This window comes from Macaca mulatta, chromosome 11 (genome assembly GCF_049350105.2).
Source record: "Macaca mulatta isolate MMU2019108-1 chromosome 11, T2T-MMU8v2.0, whole genome shotgun sequence".
Lineage (NCBI taxonomy): Eukaryota > Metazoa > Chordata > Mammalia > Primates > Cercopithecidae > Macaca > Macaca mulatta.
This window is the reverse complement of record NC_133416.1, coordinates 125481882-125507910: the sequence shown is the minus strand read 5'-3', so window position 1 is coordinate 125507910 and position 26029 is coordinate 125481882. Positions and strand designations below refer to the sequence as shown.

At 41.2% G+C, this 26029-nt stretch overlaps 1 protein-coding gene across 11 annotated transcripts in view; it reads left to right on the top strand.

Moving 5' to 3' along the window:
* Window positions 1-26029, top strand: part of TAOK3 (TAO kinase 3) — a 233109-nt gene that overhangs the window by 155752 nt on the left and 51328 nt on the right. For 9 of the 11 annotated variants that reach the window (XM_077955353.1, XM_015152930.3, XM_077955352.1 and 6 more), the window contains 4 exons: window positions 8019-8112; window positions 9141-9222; window positions 21253-21420; window positions 23540-23746. In XM_077955353.1, coding sequence (XP_077811479.1) covers window positions 8019-8112; window positions 9141-9222; window positions 21253-21420; window positions 23540-23746 — 551 coding nt within the window. Of the gene's footprint in view, window positions 1-8018; window positions 8238-9109; window positions 9223-21252; window positions 21421-23539; window positions 23774-26029 lie in introns of all 11 variants that reach the window. The other 2 variants (XM_077955348.1, XM_077955356.1) reach the window with 2 other exon arrangements.

Sequence of the window (26029 nt, the reverse complement as noted above, 5' to 3'; positions counted from 1 at the left end):
AGAAAGCCAGACTCCGTCTCAAAAAAAAAAAAAAAAAAAAAAAAAATATATATATATATATATATATATATGTATTTCATATCACAAGGTGACTTCAGAAGCACTCCCAATACCTATTCTGCTGTGTGTGTAGAAGAAGCTCTATTCAAACTACTGTATTTGGCCAGGCACAGTGGCTCTCCCCTGTAATGCCAGCACTTTGGGAGGCTGAGGCAGGCAGTTCACTTGAGGTGAGGAGTTTGAGACCAGCCGCCTGGCCAACACGGAGAAACCCCTTCTCTACTAAAAATGCAAAAATTAGTCAGGCATGGTGGCATGCACCTGTAATCCCTGCTACTCAGGAGGCTGAGGTAGCAGAATCTCTTGAACCTGGGAGTCAGAGGTTGCAGTGAGCCCAGATCATGCCTCTTCACTCCAGTCTTGGCGACAGAGCGAGACTCTGTCTCAAAAAAAAAAAAAAAAGAAAAAGAAAACTATATTCTACAATAAGTATTGAAAAACTTTCTGTGAGGGAACATATAATAAGCATTTTAGGCTTTGGAGGCTATTCAATGTCTATCATAACTACTCAACTTTGTCGTTGGAGCATGAAAGCAGTCATAGACAAACATTAGTGAACAGACATGGCTGTGTTCCAGTAAACTTACAAAAGCAGGCTGATAGCTGAATTTGGCCCATGGACCATAGTTTGCCGGCCCTTAACTCTGTAGTATTCTGGCTCAGCAGTGAGCCTTGTCACCACTGCTCAGAGGATTTATTTGTTACATCTAGCAAAGACTTGAATATAGATGCGATCACTTGAAGCTAATACTCAGAGAATGCTCCCCAGACTATGGAGCTGTTCTATGGTTAGAGTACCTTTAGTCATGTTCTTCTCTATTAGAATTATTTCTTCTACCATCACATGGTCAGCCATCTTTTCTGCTTGTTCCTGGGCAGAATGCTTGCTACTTATAGGCCCTCTCATTCCTGCTTCAAATCCAAGGTGCTGCCTTTTATTGAACTGAGTTGTGGGTTTTTTTGTTTTTGTTTTTGTTCTTTCATCCTTTTCTTTTCAAATTTGGTTTTCTCTTGCTTCAGTCTCCTTTCCCTGCTGTTTCACTGTTTCTCCTATGCAACTCAATGTTCTGAGAAGCTGAGTTTTGTTTTTTTTTTAACCTTTTGCCAGTAAGTGGGTGGGTTCCAGTCCTTCTAATAGTGAATGAAGCCATCACATAGTATCTTTCATGAGCCCCGAGACTCAGTGTCTTCTCAGTCATTTTTGTAATTACTTGCTGAACAAAGATTCTTTGTTGACAGAGTTTATTGTGTGCTTTAATTTGCCTCACCTTCATTTATTTATTTAAAAGTATTTGGGGCCACCTGCTGTGTACCAGATACTGTTCTCAGCACTGAGAATGCAGAGATGAACATAACAGACGTTGCTCCTATCCTCATGAAGTTTAGCAAAGAAGACACACATTAAATAAAGAATTAGGCTAAGCACAATGGCTCATGCCTCTAATCCCAGCACTTTAGGAGGTGGGAGGATCACCTGAGCCCGGGAGTTTGAGACAAGCTTGGGCAATATAATGAGACCTCATCTCTACAAAAACCTTAAAAAAATTCACCAAGCTTGGTGACGTGTGCCTGTAGTCTCAGCTACTAGGGAGGATGAGGTAGAAGGATGGCTTGAATGAGAGAGACAGAAGGAGGAAAGGAAGGAGGGAAGGAGGGGGAGGGATGGAGGTAGGAAGAAAGGAAGGAAGGAAGAAAATAATTATGCAAATAGGCCAGGCATGGTGGCTCACGCCTATAATCCCAGCACTTTGGGAGGTTGGGGTGGGCAGATCGCTTCAGCCCAGGAGTTTGAGACCAGCCTAGGCAACATGGCAAAACCCCATCTCTACAAAAAAAAAAAAGGCAAAAAAATTAGCTGGACTTGACGGCACATGCCTATAATCCCAGCTACTCAGGAGGCAGAAGTGGGAGCATCACGTGAGCCCAGGAGGTCAAGGCTGCAGTGAGCCGAGAGATGCACTCCCTCCAGCCTGGGTGACAGAGTAAGAGTCTGTCTCAAAAAAATTACACAAATAATTAGGGCTGTGATATGTGGAAGAAAGGAAAAAATATAATTTGCAATGACAAAATCTAATAGGAGACCTAGTCTGAGAGGTCAGGGAAGGCTTCCCTAAGGAAGTGATTATAAACCTATAATAAACCCTGAATACATACTTATTAAATTCATGTAGAAATGAAATTATATTTGAGATGAAACCTGAAAGGATTGTCGAGAATTAGCCTGTAATACCAGCACTTTGGGAGGCTGAGGGAGGAGAATCTCTTGATCCCAGGAGTTTGAGGTTAGTGAGCTGATCGCGCCACTGCACTCTAGCCTGGGCAACAGAGCAAGACCCTGACGCATACACAAAATACACAAAAAGATTTACCCAGATAAAGTTTAGGGAGCAAAAGGGAAAGGGGTGTCCAGATCAAGAAAACAGCGTTTGTGAAAAACACCAAGCTTGGTTCTTTGAGTGAAGCACATGTAAAGCATGAGAGAGGGAAAAATTGGGTACTTCTCAGAATCGGGCTCTGGAGGTAGCCAGACCCATGATAATGAAGTCCAAGAGACTAAACGTTTTCTTGTCACAAATGTTTAAGGATTCGGACTTTGTCCTAAAATGATAGGAAGCCATTAATGGTTACATGATGAGTTCCTAGTTCCACATGGTTTTATTTATTTATGAGACAAGGTCTCACTCTGCCACCCAGGCTGGAGTGCAGTGGCGTGATCTTGGCTCACTGCAACCTTCATCTCCCAGGTTCAAGTGATTCTCCTGCCTCAGCCTCCCAAGTAGCTGGGACTACAGGCACAAGCCACCATGTCTGGCTAATTTTGTATTTTTAGTAGAGACGGGGTTTCACCATGTTGGCCAGGCTGCCACGTGGTTTTAAATACGGTTGGTCCTCCCAATCTATGGGTTCCACATGCATAAATTCAATCAGCCACAGATCAGAAATACACAGGGGAAAAAAAAAAAGGAGGGTTGAGTCTATATAGGAAGTTGTTTAGGAAAGAATGACAAGAAAATGTCTGTACAAGTCTGAACATGCATAGACTTTTTTTCTTCTCATTATTTTCTAAACAATGTGGTATAACAACTATTTACATAGAATTTACGTTATACTAGATATCATAAGTAATCTAGAGATGATTTAAAGTATACAGACAGAAGTATGTATGCAGGTTACATGCAAATACTATGCCATTTTATATAAGAAAGTTGAGATCCATGGATTTTGGCATATGCAGGGGGGAATGGGAACCAGTCCCCCACAGATACCGAGGGATGACTGTACTTGAAGTTGCCAGAAATCCAAGCTCTACAAACTTTCTAAAATCTGCCCCCTGAAAAATAAACCCAAACCAGACTTTTTTTTATCTTTTGCATTTGAAACAGATAGAAATCCATTTGTCCACACAGCAACTTTCAAATTTCCACTTGTTAACAGTTCATATCACTGTAATACCAGTATCTGTTTGATAAGTATAAAGTATCCTATTGAGAGGTCAATAAAAAATATTTGGGAGGCTGAGGCGGGCAGATCACGAGGTCAGGAGATCGAGACCATCCTGGCTAATATGGTGAAACCCCATCTCTACTAAAAATACAAAAAATTAGCCGGGCATGGTGGCATGCACCTGTAGTCCCAGCTATTCAGGAGGCTGAGGCAGGCTGCACTCCAGCCTGATGACAGAGTGAGACTCCGTCTCAAATATACACACACACACACACACACACACACACACACACACACAATATATATATACATAAAATACATATATATACACATTAAGTTAACTGTCTAGATATATATATATATATATATAGAGAGAGAGAGAGAGAGAGAGAGAGAGACTACTATATTTCAATTTTTTAAATTTATTTTTGAAACAGAGCCTCACTCCATCACCCAGGCTGGAGTGCAGTGGTGTGATCTCAGCTCACTGCAACCTCCGCCTTCCGGGTTCAAGCAATTCTCCTGCCTCAGCCTCCCAAGTAGCTGGGATTACAGGTGCACGCCACCACTCCTGGCTTTTGTATTTTTAGTAGAGACAAGGTTTCACCCTGTGGGCCAGGCTGCTCTCGAACTCCTGACCTCAGGTGATCTGCCCGCTTGGTCTCCAAAGTTCTGGGATTATAGGCATAAACCACCTTGCCCGGCCTAGACTACTATATTTCAGAGGTGCAGAAATCACTTAGTCAAGACTATAAGATGCCCCTCCAAAATATAACAAATGAATAGGTATAGTTGTCATCTGCTTAAGTGCTACAAATGACTCAAAGTTTACTACTTTTCAGCCTTGTCCATTCTGGTTTCTTGTTTTGTTTTTTAACTACTCTGGCTGTGCACAAATTTTTCCTTCTGTGAGTGAAAATGTCTTTTCTGTAACTTCACTTCTTAGCCTTGTTCTGTTTTTTGAACTGCATAGAATAAGCCCAATTTGTCATTTTAGAAGTGGTTAATAGAAGAGCCTTTACCTAAAAACTAAGGTGCTCTGATGAAACTAGAGATCAGATTATGAATTAGAAAGTGGGACTATATAAAAAATCCATTAGGGTAAGCACAGTAGTAAGAGATAGTGATTCTTCTTTCTTCTTTCCTCCTCCTCCTCCTCTTCTCCTTCTTCTTCTTCTTCTCCTTCTTCTTCTTTCTTCACCTTCTTCTTTCTTCTTCTTTCTTCTTCTGTTTCTTGAAATGGAGTCTCTCTCTGTTGCCCAGACTAGAGTGCAGTGGCACGATCTCAGCTTGCTGCAACTTCCACCTCCCAGGTTCATGCCATTCTCTTGCCTCAGCCTCGCAAGTAGCTGGTAGCTGGGACTACAGGTGCCCGCCACCATGCCCAGCTAATTTGTGTGTGTGTGTGTGTGTGTGTGTGTGTGTGTGTATTTTTAGTAGAGACAGGGTTTCACTATGTTAGCCAGGATGGTCTCAATCTCCTGACCTCGTGATCCATCTGCTTCGGCCTCCCAAAGTGCTGGGATTACAGGTGTGAGCCTCTGCGCCCGGCCTGGTAGTGATTTATCTTTTATTCCATAACAACTAATAAATAGCATAAAATTGACTGTACTCAGAACTAGAGACTTGTTTCTTTCCTTTGATCCACAAATGGAATCCGTAATGTGTGAATCGTATTTTATTACAAATTCTGGGGGAATAAGTAAAAGAAAAAGAATATTCAGGTTATAAGATCTTGTGCTCTTAGAGCATATGATTTCTTTTGAGAGAAAAGATTTGTATGATGATGTAGATGTAATAGGTGAACACATGCCAAATGACCAGTATGCCAAGGGAGAGTTGGAGGAGTTCCAATAAAGAGATCATGGTGGGCTGGGGAGGAGTAAATCCTCTACCAAGAAATACCTGGCCAGATGCAGTGCATCATGCCTGTAATCCCAGCACTGTGGAAGGCTGAGGCAGGAGGATAGCTTGAGCCCAGGAGTTCAATACCAGTCTGGTTTAAGACGGGGTCTCACTCTGTTGCCCAGGCTGGAGTGCAGGGGTGCGATCTCAGCCCACTGCAACCTCCACCTCCTGGGTTTAAGCGATTCTCCTGCGTCAACCTCCCAAGTAGCTGGGATTACAGGCTTGTGCCAACATGCCTGGTTAATTTTGTGTTTTTAGTAGAGACAAGTTTCACTATATTGCCCAGGCTGGTCTCGAACTCCTGGCCTCAGGTGATCTGCCCGCCTCGGCCTCCCAAAGTATTGGGATTACAGGTGTGATTCAATGCGCCCAACTGCTATACCAAAAAAAAAAAAAAAAAAAAAAAATTGTTTAAATTAGCCCAGCGTGGTGGCACACACCTGTAGTCTCAGCTACTCAAGAGGTTGAGGATCTCATGAGCCTGGAAGGTCAATCCTATAGTGAGCCATGATTGTGCCACTACACTCCAGCCTGGGCAACAGAGCAAGTCCTCATCTCAAAAAGGAAATAATTAAAAAATAAATGCCTGACTCACTGAATTTCTCTTTAGAGTGGGATGGACCAGACTTTATTTATAATTTATACTCTTCTTCCTGCTTTCCATTTCTCTCTCTACCGTCACCCTTAGCAATTATTTGGCCTGAATGAGAAGTCAAACAGTATTTACTGAATAGAATTGGCTTATCTCCCCTGCTCTGTTAGTAATTTTATTTATTTATTTATTTATTTTCTGAGACGGAGTCTCGCTCTGTCGCCCAGGCTGGAACGCAGTGGTGTGATCTTGGCTCACTGCAAGCTCCACCTCCCGGGTTCACTTCATTCTCCTGCCTCAGCCTCCCGAGTAGCTGGGACTACAGGCACCTGCCACCACGCCCAGCTAATTTTTTTTTTATTTTTATTTGTTTATTTTTTGTAGAGATGGGGTTTCACTGTGTTAGCCAGGATAGTCTCAATCTCCTGACCTCGTGATCTGCCTGCCTCGCCCAGCCACTCTGTTTGTGATGTTTAAGATGTTTCATTTTGGCCGGGCGCGGTGGCTCAAGCCTGTAATCCCAGCACTTTGGGAGGCCGAGGCGGGCGGATCACAAGGTCAGGAGATCGAGACCACAGTGAAACCCCGTCTCCACTAAAAATACAAAAAATTAGCCGGGCGCGGTGGCGGGCGCCTGTAGTCCCAGCTACTCAGGAGGCTGAGGCAGGAGAATGGCGGGAACCCGGGAGGCGGAGCTTGCAGTGAGCCGAGATCGCGCCACTGCACTCCAGCCTGGGCAACAGCGTGAGACTCCGTCTCAGAAAAAAAAAAAAAAAAAAAAAAGATGTTTCATTTTGGGGCTGGGCACAGTGGCTTACGCCTGTAATCCCAGGACTTTGGGGGGCCAAGGCAGGTGGATCACGAGGTCAGGAATTCGAGACCAGCCTGACCAATATGGTGAAACCCCGTCTCTACTAAAAATACAAAAATTAGGCCGTGCGCGGTGGCTCAAGCCTGTAATCCCAGCACTTTGGGAGGCCGAGATGGGCAGATCACGAGGTCAGGAGATCGAGACCATCCTGGCTAACATGGTGAAACCCCGTCTCTACTAAAAAAATAAAAAAAACTAGCTGGGCGAGGTGGCAGGCGCCTGTAGTCCCAACTACTCGGGAGGCTGAGGCAGGAGAATGGCATAAACCCGGGAGGCGGAGCTTGCAGTGAGCTGAGATCTGGCCACTGCACTCCAGCCTGGGCAACAGAACGAGACTCCATCTCAAAAAAAAAAAAAAAAAAAAAAAAAAAAAAAGGCCAGGCGCGGTGGCTCAAGCCTATAATCCCAGCACTTTGGGAGGCCGAGACGGGCGGATCACGAAGTCAGGAGATCGAGACCATCCTGGCTAACACGGTGAAACCCCGCCTCTACTAAAAATACAAAAAATTAGCGGGGCGCGGTGGCGGGTGCCTGTAGTCCCAGCTACTTGGGAAGCTGAGGCAGGAGAGTGGCATAAACCCGGGAGGCAGAGCTTGCAGTGAGCTGAGATCTAGCCACTGCACTCCAGCCTGGGTGACAGAGCCAGACTCCGTCTCAAAAAAAAAAAAAAAAAAAAAGTTGCATTTTATAGTAATCTTTTTTCCTTATTCAATGTTTCTTTACTTTCTGAATTTTTTAAGTGAATATGAATTTTTTCTTTTTCTTTTTTACCAAATACCCAGACTTCAAGGAGAGAATACATATTTTTGAGCTAAAACGCACATACAAAAACCTTCACACCTATTGTGGGAAAATATGCAAAAGCCAATTTTTTCAAGATATGTGGAAAAAAAAAAAAGAAACTTTTCTTTCACTCTTTTGAAATGGGTTCTGTTAGGAGCTTTGCCAATGTACATTTCATGTCCAGCAGCTTCTGAATGGCTATCTTGGGCCAACCTTAGAGATTAAAATAAGTGGATTATGTGGCATGATGACAGTAATGAGCTATTGATTTAGCAGCAAAGCTTTGCTTATCATTTCTTATTTCTCTGTCTGCCGGATTTCCTTCAAGAACTACTTTATCGTGTTTCTTTCCTCTTCCAGCGGAACGGAAGCCCCCCCTTTTCAACATGAATGCAATGAGTGCCTTATATCACATTGCTCAGAATGACTCCCCAACGTTACAGTCTAATGAATGGTAAGACTCTGCTATCATTTTAAATCTCTAAGAAAATCACCATATGTATTTGGCATTTTTATTACCTTACATTTTAAATATCTGACCTAGAAAGCATTTCTTTCCTTCACTGTGTGTTGTTATAGGTGACACTGATGCCTCACAAGCATCAACTGTCTACACATGAACACTCGCATAGATTTACTTATTTTTGCCTTCATCATGGCTTGCACTGTGTTCTTAGTGTGTCTAGTAACCGAAATCCTGCAGGGAACATGCCCTGCTACCCTCCTAACAAGTCTACTGTCCCAGGCCGTGATGGTCTTGTATGATCATCTCAGCTGATATCACTTCTCAGCAGAGAAAAGGGGTCCTCTATGATGTCATTATTTCTCCAGTTGTCTTTTGTTTTTTTAAACTACATGTACACTTAAATGTGTTGAGACAGAACATGCATTATCTGTTCAGATACATTGTGCCTTGCTGAAAAGTATGATATTTTTATAACTATTTGGGCCACAAGAGTTATTTTAAAAGGGGCAATATTAAAGAAGAGTGGATAAAATGGAACTTTTAAGATCGGAAGTGTTTTTATTCAGGAAGCCTACTCCTAGGTTCTGCATCACTCATGCTTCAAATTTTACTACTTTGTTATAGATTGTGGGTGATAGAGGAATTAGCAATTGGTAATTAAGAATATAGAGTTGAGACTATAAGAATTGTTGTCTTTGGAGAGAAAAATGTACATAAAACTATTTTATATAAATGTAGTATTTTTGTTTTCTGATATATATTATGATTTGACCTTCCTTGTATACTAAGATGTATTTGTATGTTGACTGACTTGAAACTTGTCCTTACTCATTATCCAAAAGAATTAATTTTAGATATCATAACTTGAAAATGCTCCAGTTCTCCTGATATTCTAAAGCATTTATTTTTTAAAATCTCCTTAAATGCAAAATTTTCTCTTGAATGAAATTGTTTTAAGTAATCAGTGTGCTCTACAGACCCTGAGTTTATTTTCTTTTGTGTATTTGCACACACAGGACAGACTCCTTTAGGAGATTTGTTGATTACTGCTTGCAGAAAATACCTCAGGAAAGGCCAACATCAGCGGAACTATTAAGGGTAATTTTTCAAATTTATATTTGAGGAGGGGGATTTAAAGTCATGTTATAGTGGAATATAATAAATCATTGCTGTGGCAGCCCATCATGACAAAGTGGTTTAGAACGTGCTGCCTTGTCATTTATCCAGAGATAAGTAGCTAGGCATAGAAATAGCGAGATTATTGCAACGTATGTGCTATGTATTCCCTGTGGATAGTTTTTCCCCTGTCTTTTCCATTTTTTCCCCTCCCTCCTTGTTCCTATTTTACCTTATAACAAATAATATTTCTCCTCCTTGCTCTAGTCATCATTGCGATGTTCCTGGGCCTAACGTCTGCATAAATATTAATCCCGTGGTCTCAGGACAGAGCTGGCCGGTGGTTCAAACACCAACTCTGGGATTTTCAGTTAGCTTGTTGCCAAATCCTCAGGCAGTGAAGGTATATGATAACTATATAGAGTAGGCATTTACATAGTATTATGACATGTTAGTGATAAGGGTATCACGTTAACCACATTTATTTGATTTAACTGTCACCAAGCATCTCTTTTCATGTAATATTTTACTGTGGACTTTATACATAGGCAGTGTGTTGCATCAATATCAGTGTAGTATGTGGAAATCTTTTACAATAGGAATGTTTTATTTGGCACACAATAGTCCAGATTTCTTTAATCCTTTTTTTGCATGTATGTTTTTCAACCCTTTCTGTTTCTTCCATCTCTAGAATGGCTGACTTTTATTGTGTAGCAGTTTTGTTTGTTCGTTTTTAAGAAAAACTCAGAAGAGTTGTATTGTCTCAATTTGTAAAGCTTTAAAATGTCTGCCTTTATAATTGAAGAACACCTTGGCTAGGTGACAAGTAAGTTTTTTCTTCTTGTGAGCAGTAGGCCATAGGAGTGTGGTAAGAGAAGCAACAGGACAAAGGGCTTGATCTTGTTCTCCTTTGTTGTGGAGCCCTTACATGTTTTAAACATGAACTATGTAGCAACATTTCCATGTTTCTTTAGGGGAAAATAGCAACCGGAACGAAACACCAGAAACACACAATAATATCTTTATTACCTTGAAGTACACAAAGATCTTAAAAACAAACAAACAAAAAACCAAGACATAAAAATTACTACCATAAAAGGGAAAAAAATGTGGAGCTGGGTTTGGTGACTCATGCCTATAACCCCAGCATCTCAGGAGGCTACGGCAGGAGGATCACGTGAGCCCAGGAGGATTTTGAGGTTATAATGAGTTGTGATTGTGCCACTGCACTCCAACCTGGGCAAGAGAGTGAAAATACCATCTCTTTTAAAAAAAAAAAAAAGACAAAAGTGAATAAATTTGGGCTATGTTAAAGTTAAGGATTACAGACAACAAAAGGATATAAAAAGCAAATGGATAGAGGTAAAGAAAAAAATGGAAGAGAAAAACATAACAATTTAAAAAATCATATTATAAGCAACAAACGTGTAGTAAACCAACCCATTTAGGATGTTTTCAATGGTGAATAGGCTTAAGGAAATAAAATAGAATTAAGTGCAAAAAATAAAAGTTATAAAGATGAATATAAAGAAAACGATACATTTGGAAGACACAGGAGATCTAATATATGCCAACCTATTATTCCTGAAAAAGAAAACAAAACACATGGAGCAGAAGATATTTAAAGATATCCTTGAAGAAAACTTTTCTGGAAATAAATGTTTTGATCTTTCTTTGATTTGATTCCATCAAATCAAATGAGCCAACTATTCATCAAATATTTACTGATTGTCTGCTGGGTGTCAAGTACTATTCTAAGCACAGAGAATACAGTAGTACACAATAAAAACATAGTGCCTGCCCTTATGAAACTTACAAGAAAGGGCCAGGCACGGTGGCTCATGCCTGTAATCTCAGCACTTTGGGAGGCTGAGGCGGGCGGATCACGAGGTCAGGAGATCGAGACCATCCTGACTAACACGGTGAAACCCCGTCTCTACTAAAAATACAAAAAATTAGCCGGGCGTGTTGGCAGGCGCCTGTAGTCCCAGCTATTTGGGAGGCTGAGGCAGGAGAATGGCGTGAACCCAGGAGGCAGAGCTTGCAGTGAGCCGAGATTGTGCCACTGCACTGCAGCCTGGGCGACAGAGCAAGACCCCGTCTCAAAAAAAAAAAAAAAAAAAGAAATTTACAAGAAGGAGTAAGAAATAAGTAGGCTGGGCATGGTGGCTCATGCCCATAATCCCAGCGCTTTGGGAGGCCGAGGTGGGAGGATCACGAGGTCACCAATTCGAGACCAGCCTGGCCAACATGGTGAAACACATCTCTACTAAAAATACAAAACTTAGCTGGGCGTGGTGGCAGGTGCCTATAATCCCAGCTACTCAGGAGGCTGAGGCAGGAGAATCGCTTGAAACTGGAAGACAGAGGTTACAGTGAGCCAAGATCGTGTCACTGCACTCCAGCCTGGGCAACAGAGCGGCACTAGGTCTCAAAAAAAATAAAAAGAAAAAAGAAAAGAAATAAATATATGTTATAGTGCCAGTTGATGGTAAGTGCTGTGCAGAAAAATAAATTAGACAAGCATCAAGATTGACAGGTGCTGCTGTTTTAGGTAAAGAGAAGGCCATTCAAGCAGGTGACATTTAAGCGGATCCCTGAAGAGTGGGGACCATGAAACTGATCTTCGTTGATCAATAAATCATGTCCTGGTGAAGTCCCTGAACTCCAAGAATAAAGAAAGATTCATACAAACAGACTGAAAAAGTTTATTTTGGGGTGGATAAACCAGCTGGCTCCAGACCTACCTCTTCAGGAACAGTCAAAGCCAGAAAACAATAGAAAAATGTTTGCAGAGTTCTAAGGGAAATAAAATAAAAGTCAAGAATTGTGAGCCAGCCAAGGTGTTCTTAAATTATAAAGGCAGCTGACATCTTCAAACCCCACACATTTAGGCAATGCAACCTTCCAGTGCTTTCCTTTTAAAAATTGATCAATAACAGAATCTAGCCAATATAGAGATGAAGCAAAAAGAAGAAAAAGAGGGAGGAAGGCAGGGAGGAAGAATGAATGAGGGACTGGAGAAACTGGTAGAAGGGCTGGCGGTAAATATTGAATTTAAAGAGGCCCCTTCCCAAATATGTATTTATTTATTTTGCATGGCTAAAGAAGCTGTATGTTCTTCATTTTGAATAGGTCATACAAATTTCCAAAAGGAAAAATATAGTAGAAGGTAGAACATGGAGCTGGGCACAGTGCCTCACACCTGTAATCCCAGCACTTTGGGAGCCTGAGGCAGGCAGATCACTTGAACCTAGGCATTCAAGACCAGCCTGGACATGACGAAACCCCGTCTCTGCAAAAATTAGCCAGGTGCAGTGGCATGCGCCTGTAGTCCCAGCTGCTTGGAAGGCTCAGCAGGAGAATGACTTGAGCCTGGGAGGCAGAGGTTGCCGTGAGCTAAGATCCTGCCATTGCACTTCAACCTGGGTGATGGGAATGAAACCCTGTCTCAAAATAAAAAGGAAGAAGAAGAAGAGCCGGGTGCAATGGCTCACACCTATAATCCCAGCACTTTAGGAGGCTGAAGTGGGCAGATCACCTGAGGCCAGAAGTTCAAGACCAGCCTGGCCAACATGCAGAAACCCCATTTCTACTAAAAATACAAGTATTACCCAGGCATGGTGGTTCACACCTGTAGTCCCAGCTAATCGGGTGGCTGAGGCAGGAGAATCGCTTGAACCTGGGAGGTTGCAGTGAGCCAAGATCGTGCCCCTGCACTCCAGCCTGGGCAACAGCGAGACTCTGTCTCAAAAAATAACAAGAGAAGGTAGAACATGAAAAAGAAATCTCCCTCCCATTTCAGGCCCCCTCACTAGCAACCACTGCACCTATTTTGTACCTCTTCTTCTAGAGATATTTTATGCATATAAAAGTAAATATTGTTTTTATTTTTTGCACAAATGACAGCAAACCATTAAAACCGTTCCACCCTGATTTTTGTTTTTACTTTACAGTATGCTTAGGATATTGTTTTGTATTACTACATGCAAAGATACCTCATTCTTTTTAATGGCTCCATAATATTCTCAGATGGACCATAATTTGTTTAACCAACCCATTTAGGATGTTTCCAATCTTTTGATATTACAAACTGTACTGCAATTAATATCCTCATGTATATGGCATTTTGTACCTGTGTAAGAACATCTTAAGAATAAATTCCAGCCGGGCATGGTGGCTCATGCCTGTAATCCCAGCACACTTTGGGGGGCCAAGATGGGCAGATCACGAGGTCAGGAGTTCAAGACCAACCTGGCCAACATGGTGAAACCCTGTCTCTACTAAAAATACAAAAATTAGCTAGGCATGGTTGCATGCATCGGTAATCCCAGCTACTCGGGAAGCCAAGGCAGGAGAATCATTTGAACCCAGGAGGCGGAGGTTGCAGTGAGCCAAGATCGTGCCACTGCACTCCAGCCTAGGCAATAGAGCAAGACTCCATCTCAAAAAAATAAATAAAAATAAAAATAAATAAATAAATTCCTAGAAGTGGAATTGCTCATCAATGTGGATTTTAAATTTACATAGATATCGCCCATTTGTCCTTCAAAGCATTTGTACTAAGTTATAGTCCCACTGTGAAAGTATGAAGACTGATACTTTTTGAACTTTGTCAGATCAGTGAAAACTTTTCTCACTAGAGTTTTAATTGGTATTTCTCATTATGGGAGATGTTGACCGTCTCTCTCATATGTTGAAAAGCTATTTGTATTTCCTTTTTAATTTATAGTAGATCTTGGATTTTTTTTTCCTATTTCTCTTTTGACATTCTTTACGCTGATGTTTTGTGGAGAGGAGGTGGGGAGAGTTGTGAAAAAATTTGTTACAAGGTGTAAGGTAAAAATCTACCTTTTTGCCCCCCCAGTTAAGCTATCTACTTACTCCCAAATATTTTTCAATAATCCATCTTTTCCACACATTTTTGCCCTGACATTAAAACATCACTTTCACACTTAATCCATTTAAATAAACAACTGAGGTAAAATTATCGAAATGGTTAAAGGACAGATATAAATGTTATAAACATTTGCAATGTAAAAATAATGTAATTAGAAAAATCTAGGGCAGGAAAAACATATGCATACTAATTTCCTTATCTTTAGGAGTAGATGAACAATAATATTTCTTAAAATATATAGGACAAAAGAACTAAAGTAACTTCAATATCGTAAAGCCTTTAATAATTTTTTTTTAACTTTAGAAGGTCTTTTAGGAACAGATAACTCTTTTAGTGAAGAAATTACAACTAAAGTTAAGCAGTTGTTTCATTTTTTAATTTGTGTGTGTGTGTATGTGTGTGTCTGAGTGTGTGTGACAGAGTCTCATGCCATTGCACAGACTGGAGTGCAGTGGTGCGATCTCGGCTCACTGCAACGTCCGCCTCTCGGGTTCAAGCGATTCTCCTGCTTCAGCCTCCTGAGCAGCTGGGATTACAGGCACATGCCACCACGTCTGGCTAGTTTTTCTATTTTTAGTGGACAGAGGGTTTCACCCTGTTGGCTGGGCTGGTCTCAAACTCCTGACCTCAAATAATCCACCCTCCTCGGCCTTCCACAGTGCTGGGATTACACGCATGAGCCACCATGCCCAGCCTACGCAATTGTTTTAATTCAATCTCTTCTAATTCTGTTAAATTCAAGTATACCTTAATTTAATCGATTATACTTAAAATTAGCTTGTATAATAAGATTCCCATGTAAAATGATTTATAGTTATTCATTGTTCTGAGAGAAAGAGAGGGACATGTCTAAAATGATATTCTGTAACTTAATATTTATGTATTTATTTCGAGATGGTAGAATTTCAGGTGATTTTTTTTTTTTTTTTTTTTTTTTTTTTGGAGACGGAGTTTCAGTCTTGTTTCCCAGGCTGGAGTGCAATGGCACAGTCTTGGCTCACTGCAACCTCCGCCTCCCAGGTTCAAGCGATTCTCCTGCCTCACCCTCCCTAGTAGCTGGGATTACAGGAATGTGCCACCCCGCCCGGCTAATTTTGTATTTTTAGTAGAGACAGGGTTTCTCCATGTTGGTTCAGGCTGGTCTCGAACTCCTGACCTCAGGTGATCCGCCCTCCTCGGCCTCCCAGAGTGCTGGGATTACAGGCGTGAGCTACCACGCCCGGCTGATTTTCTTTCTTTCTTTTTTTTTTTTTTTTTTTTTTTTTTTGCATTTTTCTGTGTTATTTGAATGTGGAAAGTAAACGTATTTTTGAGAACAATAAAATTGTCCTTTTAAAAGAGTCTGAGGACATTCCAGTTGTAGGGGTTTGGAGAACAGTGGGCTTTTAAAAACAATGAGGAGGCCGGGTACAGTGGCTCACGTATGTAATCCCAGCACTTTTGGAGGCCGAGGTGGGCAGATCACGAGGTCAGGAGATTGAGACCATCTTGGCCAACATGGTGAAACCTCGTCTCTACTAAAATATGAAAAATTAGCTGGGCGTGGTGGCGCATGCCTGTAATCCCAGCTACTTGGGAGGCTGAGGCAGGGGAATCGCTTGAATCCGGGAGGTGGAGGTTTCGGTGAGCTGAGATCATGCCACTGCACTCCAGCCTGGTGACAGAGCAAGACTCTGTCTCAAAAAATAAAAATTAAAAAAAAATGAGGAGATGGGATTGCAGGCAGAGAGAACATAGAGATGTGAAGGCAAAGGCCTAGAGGTATGAAAGGTATGCACGGGTTTAGAACTCCCTGGAATGTACTATTGTGTAGGAAGGAGGAGTAACAATGACTAGATTTAAACCTAGAAATACAAGCAGGAACCTGGTTGTAAAAGGCTACTCTTTATCTAAGGGACAGTGAGATATTAAGATGTAGAGTGTATCTGTTTGTGAAAGGCTTAAACAGGTCAGAGTTTATCTCATGTAATAGGAAGTCCAGGACATTGGAAAAGGAAGTGGAGTAAGCAGTCCAAAGCTCTAAGCAGCTCAACAATGTCATCATCGACCCAAGCTCTTTCTTTCTACTTCACCATCCTTAGCATGTACCTTTTATTGTCTTTGTCATAAAATGGCTGCTACATTGCCAGGACTCAAGTTTTAATTCCAGGCAGGAAGAAGGAGAGAGAACAAAGAGTAAAACACCTTCTCCTTATGTGTCTTGCCTTTTTATTCTAGAAAATAAAACCTTCCTCAAGAACATCTGCCTACCTCTCACTGGCCAGAACATAGTCACTGTGTCATCTGTAACCACAAAGGAGGCTTGAGTTCAATTCCTTTACTTTCTCATGTTTAAAGTAAGGCAAAAAAAAAAAAAAAAAAAAGAGAGAGAGAGAGAGACATTCAGGCTGAAAGCTGTGGCTCATGCCTGTAATACCAGCGCTTTGGGAGGCCGAGGTGGGCGGATCACCTAAGGTCAGGAGTTTGAGACCAGCCTGGCCAACACAGTGAAACCCCATCTCTACTAAAAATACAAAAAGTAGCCAGGCGTAGTGGCGCACACCTGTAATCCCAGCTACTGGGGAGGCTGAGGCACAAGAATCGCTTGAACCTGGGAGGCGGAGGTTGCAGTGAACTGAGATTGCGCCACTGCCCTCTAGCCTGGGTGATAGAGTGAGACTTTGTCTCAGATAAAAAAAAAAAAGAGGTTGGAATGGGGGATTAGTGGCATGTAGTATCTGTTGCAATGAATGATCATACCTGTATTTTAGAAAGCTAATTATGGTAGTAGGACACCAGAAAATAACCACCACCACCCACACCCCCTACAGAAAAAAAGTTTTAAAGCCTGAGTTGCAACTGTAGCTCTTCCACTAATTAGCTGTGGAAATCACCTAACTTCTCAGGGCCCAAATTTCCTCACTTGAAAAAGAAAAATTTTCTTTTCTCTTTTTTTTTTTTTGAGACAGAGTCTTTCTGTGTCACCCAGGCTCAATTGATTCTTGTGACTCAGCCTCCCAAGTACCTGGGACTATAGGTGGGCATCACCACGCCTGGATAATTTTGGTATTTTTTATTTTTATTTATTATTTATTTATTTATTTATTTTGAAACAGAGTCTCTATCACCTAGGCTGGAGTGCAGTGGCATGATCTCAGCTCACTTCAGCCTCTGCCTCCCAAGTTCAAGCAATTCTCCTGCCTCAGCCTCCTGAGTAGCTGGGACTACAGGCACATGCCAACACGCCCTGCTAATTTTTGTATTTTTAGTAGAGATGGAGTTTCACCATGTTGGCCAGGCTGGTCTTGGACTCCTGACCTCATGTGATCCCCCTGCCTCAGCTTCCCCAAGTGCTGGAATTACAATTGTGAGCCACCATGCCCAGTCCCTAATTTTGGTGTTTTTAGTAGAGATGGGGTTTCGCCATGTTGGCCAGGCAGCTCTTGAACTCTTAGCCTCAGGTGATCTGCCTGCCTTGGCCTCCCAAAGTGCTGAGATCACAGGCATGAGCCACCATGCCCAGCCTTGAAACAGAAAATTTTCTAAGAGGCATTCCCATTAGAAAATTCTGTGACGTTAAGTCATAGCTTTAAGTTTACTAAAACCCGATTCGCTCTTTATAACTGTAAGCACTGGAGGAGGAAAATGATCATACTTTCTTCCTTTCTTTCTCATCCTTGAAATGTGCAGGCTACGCTTGCTGCTGGGAATGGTGTTTTTATTCAAAAAGGACTCTGCCTAGGAAGAGGTATTTTATAAAAGCAACAGCAAAAACTGCAATTCCTCTAACAGAGTCAGAATGTAGAACCACAAGACATATAGATTGTTTTCTCACAAGGGCCCTATTATTTTTTATCTGTTTAAATTATAAAGAAATTAAATTCATTTCATCAGCTAAGGCCCACTACATTGTATCTCATTTTCCCAATGTCTTCAAATTATAATTTTACAGAAGTAAATTTTCCACATAACTGAACTTTTTGCTTTAAAAAATAAAGTTTCCTCCTTTCACCCTTTTTTTTTTTTTCACTCTGTCGCCCAGGCTGGAGTGTTTTGGCGCAATCTCGGCTCACTGCAACTTCTGCCTCCCAGATTCAAGCGATTCTCCTGCGTCAGCCTCCCGAGTTGCTGGGATTACAGGCGTGCATCACAATGCCCAACTAATTTTTTGTATTTTTAGTGGAGACGGGGTTTCACCATGTTGGCCAGGCTAGTCTCGAACTCCTGACCTCAAGTGATCAGCCTGCCTCGGCCTCCCAAAGTGCTGGGATTACAGATGTGAGCTGCCACACCCAGTCTAATGTCACTTCTTGAGGGCTCAGAGACAGTGTTTCATGAACTCTTGAGGCATAAAAGGGGCTATATAAGGGGCATTTGCCCTTTTGCAAAATAGCCCACAAACCTGTTTTATTATTATTTGTTTGGTTGGTTGATAGGTCTGTTAGTCATAAAATTTTTCTCTCTTTCTCTACTCTCCAGCAGTCAGAGAACTTACAAAAGATGCTTCTTTTTACAACAGGTGGTAACTCTACCTTTCTCAGTTCTCAATCCTTTACTCCTCCACTCTTTTTTTTTTTTTTTTTTTTTTTTGAGGTGGAGTTTTACTCTTTTTGCCCAGGCTGGAGTGCAACGGCGTGATCTCAGCTCACTGCAACTTCTGCCTCCCAGGTTCAAGCAATTCTGCTGCCTCAGCCTCCCGAGTAGCTGGGATTACAGATGCACACCACCACACCCAGCTAATTTTGTATTTTTAGTAGAGACAGGGTTTCACCATGTTGGCCAGGCTGGTCTTGAACTCCTGATCTCCAGTAATCCACCCACCTCAGCCTCCCAAAGTGCTAGATGATAGGCGTGAGCCACCGCACCAGGCCTACTTCTCCACTATTATTCTCTGTCTAACCTGCTATGGGCTGAGAAACTAGGAAACCAGATTATATAACAATCATTAATAATATTGAAAGTGAGGGACGTTTATATCAAGAATAATTTATGTACTTTAGAGCAGTTGTTTTCACTCCTCAGAGACCCTTTTTCTTATTGGGGAAATGAAGTTGCCAGAATTTTGACCTCTGGATAAATTGAACAGCTGGCATATTTTCAAGCATACACTATATGACCACAGAAATAGAAAATAAAATATTCACAAGTCTGTTTTTCAAGGGATAATGCATATGGGGGTGAGGATTGAGGCAAATTATAATAAGAATAGACCAAGGTGGGGTGAGGTGGCTCACGCCTGTAATCCCATCACTTTGGGAGGCTGAGGCAGGTGGATCACTTGAGCTCAGGAGTTTAAGACCAGCCTGGGCAACATAGTGAAACCTCGTCTCTACTAAAAATACAAAAATCAGCCAGGCGTGGTGGCGCATGCCTGTAATCCCAGCTACTCGGGAGGCTAAGTCAGGAGAATTGTTTGAACCCAAGAGGTGGAGGTTGCAGTGAGCCAAGATCGCACCACTGCACTCTAGCCTGGGCGACAGAGTGAGACTCCATCTCAAAAGAAAAAAAAGAATAGACTATACTCTGCATTGCTTTGGCTTATTATATAGTTTCAGATTTAAAAGTTACAAGCCTACCTGCTACTTCTTAAAGTTCTGGTGATTTTTTTATTACTTATATGATAAAGTGAACCTCAAGAATTCTCATATGAAAAAATACTCAACATTCACTAATCATTAGGGACATGGAAATGAAAACCACAATGAGCTGTCACCCCACACCTGTTAGAAAGGCTATTATCAAAAAAGATAAGCGATAACAAGTGGCAAGGGTGTAGAGAAAAGGGAATCCTTATATGCTGTTGGTGGGAATGTAGATTGGGGTTGCCATTATGGAAAACGGTATGGAGGTTCCTCCGAAACCCAAAAATCAGAATGTTATTCGTTCCAGTAATCCCGCTGCTGGTTATACACCTGAAGAAAATGAAGTCAGCACCTCATAAAAATGTCTGTGCCCCCATGTTCATCACAGCATTTTTCACTATATCCAAAATAAGGAAACAGCCTATGTGTTCATCAGTGGATGAAAGGATAGAAGAAATTATGGTGCATGTGATATAGATATTTAAGACTCAATCATATATATGACTGAATAATATTTTATTATATTTTTTATATATTTATTTATTTATAATATTTATTTTATATATAGTCTTAAAAAAGAAAGTGGTCCTGCCATTTGCAGCAATACCTGTGAACCCAGAAGACATTATTCTAAGTGAGATCAACCAGACACACAAAAAAATAGTGTACAATCTCACTTATTTGAGGAAACTAAACAAAAGAATAAAACACAAAATTAAAGGTGGTTGAAAGGGATGGGGAATGGAAAGATAAAAGTCAAACGGTACAAAGTTTTAGTTATGTGGGATAAACAAGTGTAGAGATCCAGTGTACAGCATGAGGACTATAGTTGATAATACTGTATTATATCTGGGAAATTTGCTAAGACTAAAGATTTTCAGTACTTTCGCCACCAAAAAGTAACTGTATGAGATCACAGATATGTTAATTTGCTTAACTGCAGAAATCATTTCACTATTTGTATGTGTATCAAAACATCTTGCCATATACTTTAAATATATACTTTTTTTTTTTTTTTTTTGAGACCAAGCCTTGCTCTGTCACCCAGGCTGGAGTGCAGTGGTGCGATCTGGGCTCACTGCAAGCTCCGCCCCTCCAGGTTTAAGCAATTCTCTGCCTCAGGCTCCGGAGCAGCTGGGACTACAGACACGTGCCACCATACCTGGCTAATTTTTTGTATTTTTAGTAGAGACAGGGTTTCACTATCTTGGCCAGGCCGGTCTTGAACTCCTGACCTCGTGATCCACCCGCCTCGGCCTCCCAAAGCGCAGGGATCACAGGCATGAGCCACCGTGCCTGGCAATATGTACAATTTTTAAAAAGAATTCTCATATCCGCAAAACGGGGCTTAAGGAAGAAGAAAAAAAAGCATAGCTATCTCTTTATGAGATTTACAAAATATGAAAGGACACATGACATGAAAATCATATTTTGTTATTTCTGTAATATCCATAGAACTATTTTATGATTCTCTATTTCTTTGATATCTGTACCTTGCACCTAAGGATGTTTCTTCATTATCAATTTATTTTTTTCTCCTCCCTCAATCAGCATGACTTTGTTCGACGAGACCGGCCAATACGTGTCCTCATTGACCTCATACAGAGGACAAAAGATGCTGTTCGTGAGCTAGATAACCTACAGTACCGAAAAATGAAAAAAATACTTTTCCAAGAGACACGAAATGGACCCTTGAATGAGTCACAGGAGGATGAGGAAGTAGGTTTAATTTATTTTAGCAGGTACTTTTAGAATGCCCCCTATGTGAAAAAGTTCTAGACTGGGCACTCTGAAAATCTTTTGAGGATAAAAATTAATTGATGCTGTCTGCCTTAAGAGACATGAAGGGTTGTACAAGAGACATTCATAAAATAACACTTATATAAGGCAAAATATGAAAAGTGCTACAGAGGTGTTCCCCATTGCAGGGGTCCATCATGGGGAGAAAATAAGTCTGCTGGTGAGATTAGTGAAGGTTTCCTGGAGGACATAATGTGGGTAGTTTCTGACAAATGGGCATAGGGTATTCTAGACTCAGAAAGGTGTTGTGCTTTAGGAAGATTATTCTGGCAACAGAGTGTAACATGGATTTGAATGGGCAACATCCTGGCTAATAGTCCATGCAAGAGGTAATAAGGGCAGTGTCAATGCGAATGGGGAAAAGGGAACACTTTTGAGAAGCATCATAGAGGTAGATTTGATAATCCATGGCTTCCCATTGACAGTGACAGATGAGGAGAAGTTTAAGGTGACTCTGAGCATTTGAGCCTGGGTGGCTAGGAGTATGTCAATACCAAGAACAGAGAAAATGAACCAGGGAGAAAGAGTAGGTTTAGGATGATTTCAGTTTCGTGCCTTTTGAGTTTAAGGTCCTGGCATTATATACTCTTGCCGGTATACAGATAGAAATTTTCAATTAGAGAATCCTTAATGACCTTAGTAAAAGCAGTTTTACAGGACTAGGTAGAATGAATAGTAGATTACTGGGGTTGTATAATTCATGGGATTTGATAAGGCAGAGACAGCAAAAAAAGTAATTACGTTAAGATTCCGAAATTGGGTTAAAAAGGAAAAGTAAGAGTGGGCAGCATGTAGAGAGGTCCATAAATATAAGACAGGCTTCTTCGTCTTTAAATGCAGTAGAGATGGAGCCAGGGCAGAGTCAGAAGATAGAAGAAAGGGATGTAGGTAAAGAGGCAGGACTTCCGAACATAGACAGAATAAGAACAAGGGTATTAGTGGAGGAATTAGCCTTGAATAAGAGAAAGGACTCTTCTTCCTCTAAATTGAAATACAAAGGAAGACAAGAATGAAGAATGAATGTATTTGGCTTTTTAATAGAAAATAAAATAAACATAAAAGTATTTTATCAATAATTCTAAAAATGAAGCTCAGAAAGTTGCATTGAACTATAAAATTTCTTGATTGCGTATTTAGAAATGATCCCCTTTAATTGGGAAAATAAGCCTATTAAAAATATAATGTATTATCTTCCATTTTATATTACCCAGTAATTTTTTATATTGCCATGGCTAAGTAACAGTTTATTAAAGTTATATGTGTACAGTATGGTTCTTTGAGAACAAGGTTTATTTGTAGCTAAATGGATTTAATTATATTATTCAATCTTATATCAAAAGATATCCCACTGTGATGGATAAATTATATGTTCTGATTATTTTACCACTTTTCAAATAGTAGTCTTTGGGCCAGTAGTGATGAATACCAGTATTATTTAACAGATATATTTAATAAGATTACAGAGATAAGCATGATAGAATTGCTTGAGGGAGGCAGACTAATTACCTGTCCAGGAAAGTAGAATTAATATCCCTGCTTAGATATGAAGTTACTCAATAATGACTCGCAGAGGAAGCATATTGCTTGTCAAATATCTGAAAACTCTTTCCACTCTACTTTTTCAAGTCACCACTGCTGTCTTTGCAGATATCCTAGAACTCACCTGTGCAGTGGCCGGCAGTCTTCCTCTAGCTCCTGGATGTTCCAGAAAGTCCCTTACAAACCTGGCTTGATTTTGCTTACTGGGTAGCAACACGATAATATGATAGTGTCTATGACAGGGGAAAGCCCTGGGATGGCAGCATTTGGAGCCTTATGACCAGATGTCCAGAATGGCCCCTGGGGAAGGTATAAGAAGCGAATTTGAGATGTCTGAAAATGGTGGAGGAGTAGTGGAGCCAGTACATAAAAAGTTCATCTTTGCAGATTTGGCAGAAAAGCAACTTGACACTACAAAATTGAGTGTGCTTGATACTTTAGTCAATAGATTGACTCTTTATCTTCAGTCTCTTCTAACCTCAATGCCCCATTTTTATAGGACAGTGAACATGGAACCAGCCTGAACAGGGAAATGGACAGCCTGGACAGCAACCATTCCATTCCAAGCATGTCCGTGAGCACAGGCAGCCAGAGCAGCAGTGTGAATAGCATGCAGGAGGTCATGGATGAGAGCAGTTCTGAACTTGTCATGATGCACGACGATGAAAGCACAATCAATTCCAGCTCCTCTGTCGTGCACAAGAAGGTACGTTTCATGATACCCTCCACAGAGGTGGGCTTTGTCAATCATAGTGAATCCAGTTCAAGTCACTTAGCTTCCAGATGTTTCAGTTACCTTTTTGCAAATGCAGTATGGGACTACACCTGGCATGTGACAGTTTTCTTACAGTCAAAAAGTAACAGAGGACTACACAGCCTACATCTGTGCCTATTTCTTCATCTCCCTCTCTCATTACTCTGATGTCCATCATCATCAATATATAAGTTGAAGAATTTGGTAAGTCCTTCTCTAAACCAGTAATCTTAATACTGTAGACCTTAAGTCTTCCTGAGCGTAACCTGTTGGTTGTGCCCTTTTAGAAGTACGCTCTTTCAAAAGTATGTTTCTTAGCTGGGCGCGGTGGCTCATGCCTGTAATCCCAGCCCTTTGGGAGACCGAAGCAGGCCGATCACCTGAGGTCAGGAGTTCGAGACCAGCCTGGCCAACATGGCAAAACCCCGTCTCTACTAAAAATACAAAAACTTAGCCAGGCATGGTGGCACACGCCTGTAATCCCAGCTACTCGGGAGGCTGAGGCAGGAGAATCACTTGAACCTAAGAGGTGGAGGTTGCAGTGAGCCAAGATCACGCCATTACACTCCAGCCTGGGTGACAAGCGAAATTCCATCTCAAAAACAAAAAAATGTGTTTCTTAATCTTTATTCCCAACATACCATTTGTTTTAGAGTCAGTTTCTACTATTTTCTACCATTTATTGGATTGATTGTTTATAGTTCTTCTAAGGCTAGCTCTCTACCAGCTTAAATAATTTTTATTTTTTATCATGATGCACAATGACAAAAGCATCATGATAGGGTCTTGTTCTGTCACCCAGGCTGGAGTGCAGTGGCATGATCATAGTGCATTATAACCTCAAACTCCTGGCTCAAGCCATCCTCCCCACTCAGCCTCTCAACTAATTAGGACTACTGGTGTGTGCCACCACACTTGGCTAATTTTTTAAATTTTTTGTAGAGATGGGGGTCTCACTATGTTGCCCAGGCTGGTCTCGAACTCCTGGCCTCAAGCAGTTCTTCCACCTTGGCTTCCCATGCCTGGGGTTACAGGCATTCACCACCATACCCAACCTTAAATTCTGACTTGTGAGTGAATTATTCTGTTTTTTATTTTTGTGTTCTTTTCCAATTAAAAATTCTCATTTCATACAAGGCTATGAGGATTCATAAGTTGAAATACTTTATGAAAAATATAATTCTTTGTAGGAATTCTTCAAAGATATTTTGAGAGACCTTAGATAAAGAGTCCATAATATGGAATTATAGAAGAGAATCCCTTATAATCTTTTTTATTAAGTATATGTAAGGAATGTATGCACTTGTTTTAATGAGTGCCAGTGATCACATTCTAACTGCAGTGAGACAGCATGTTTAAGAATTGTTTTCACTTCTGTTGGCTATACTTTTTTTTTTTTTTTTTTTGAGATGGAGTCTTGCTCTGTTGCCCAGATGCAATGGCATGATCTCGGCTCACTGCAACCTCCGCCTCCCACATTCAAGTGATTCTCCTGCCTCAGCCTCCCGAGTAGCTGGGATTATAGGCACGTGCCACCAGTCCCAGCTAATTTTTGTATTTTTAGTAGAGACGGGGTTTCACCATGTTGGTCAGGCTGGTCTCGAACTCCTGACCTCGTGATCCACCCGCCTCAGCCTCCCAAAGTGCTGGGATTACAGGCGTGAGCCATCGCGCCTAGCTGTAGTTTTTTCTTAGGAGAAAAAGTAAAAAAGGAAAGGTAGGAAAAAATATATTGATGCCCAGTCATGAATAATGGAAGACACATGTTGATTTTCTGGAACCAATTAACTTATTCATTTGTTCAACAAATAAAGGGAGGGAACCTCTACTATGTGCCAGGAAATATGGTAGACCCTGCAGATCTAGAGGAAATGAAACAGACATTGTGCCTGCATGGAGCTTATTTTCTGCAGGGGAGATTAAGCAAGTAAACACACACATAACATATACATTCAGAATATGTAATTCTGAAACTTGTAGCCGGGCATGGTGGCTCCTGCCTGTAACTCCAGCCTTTTGGTAGGCCTAGGAGGGTGGATCACTTGAGGTCAGGAGTTCAAGACCAGCTTGGCCAACATGGCAAAACCCTGTCTCTACTAAAAATACAAAAAATAGCCGAGTATGGTGGCGTGTGCCTGTAATCCCAGCTACTTGAGAGGCTGAAGCAGGAGAATTGCTTGAACCCAGGAGGCGGAGGTTGCAGTGAGCTGAGATTGTTCCATTGCACTCCAGCCT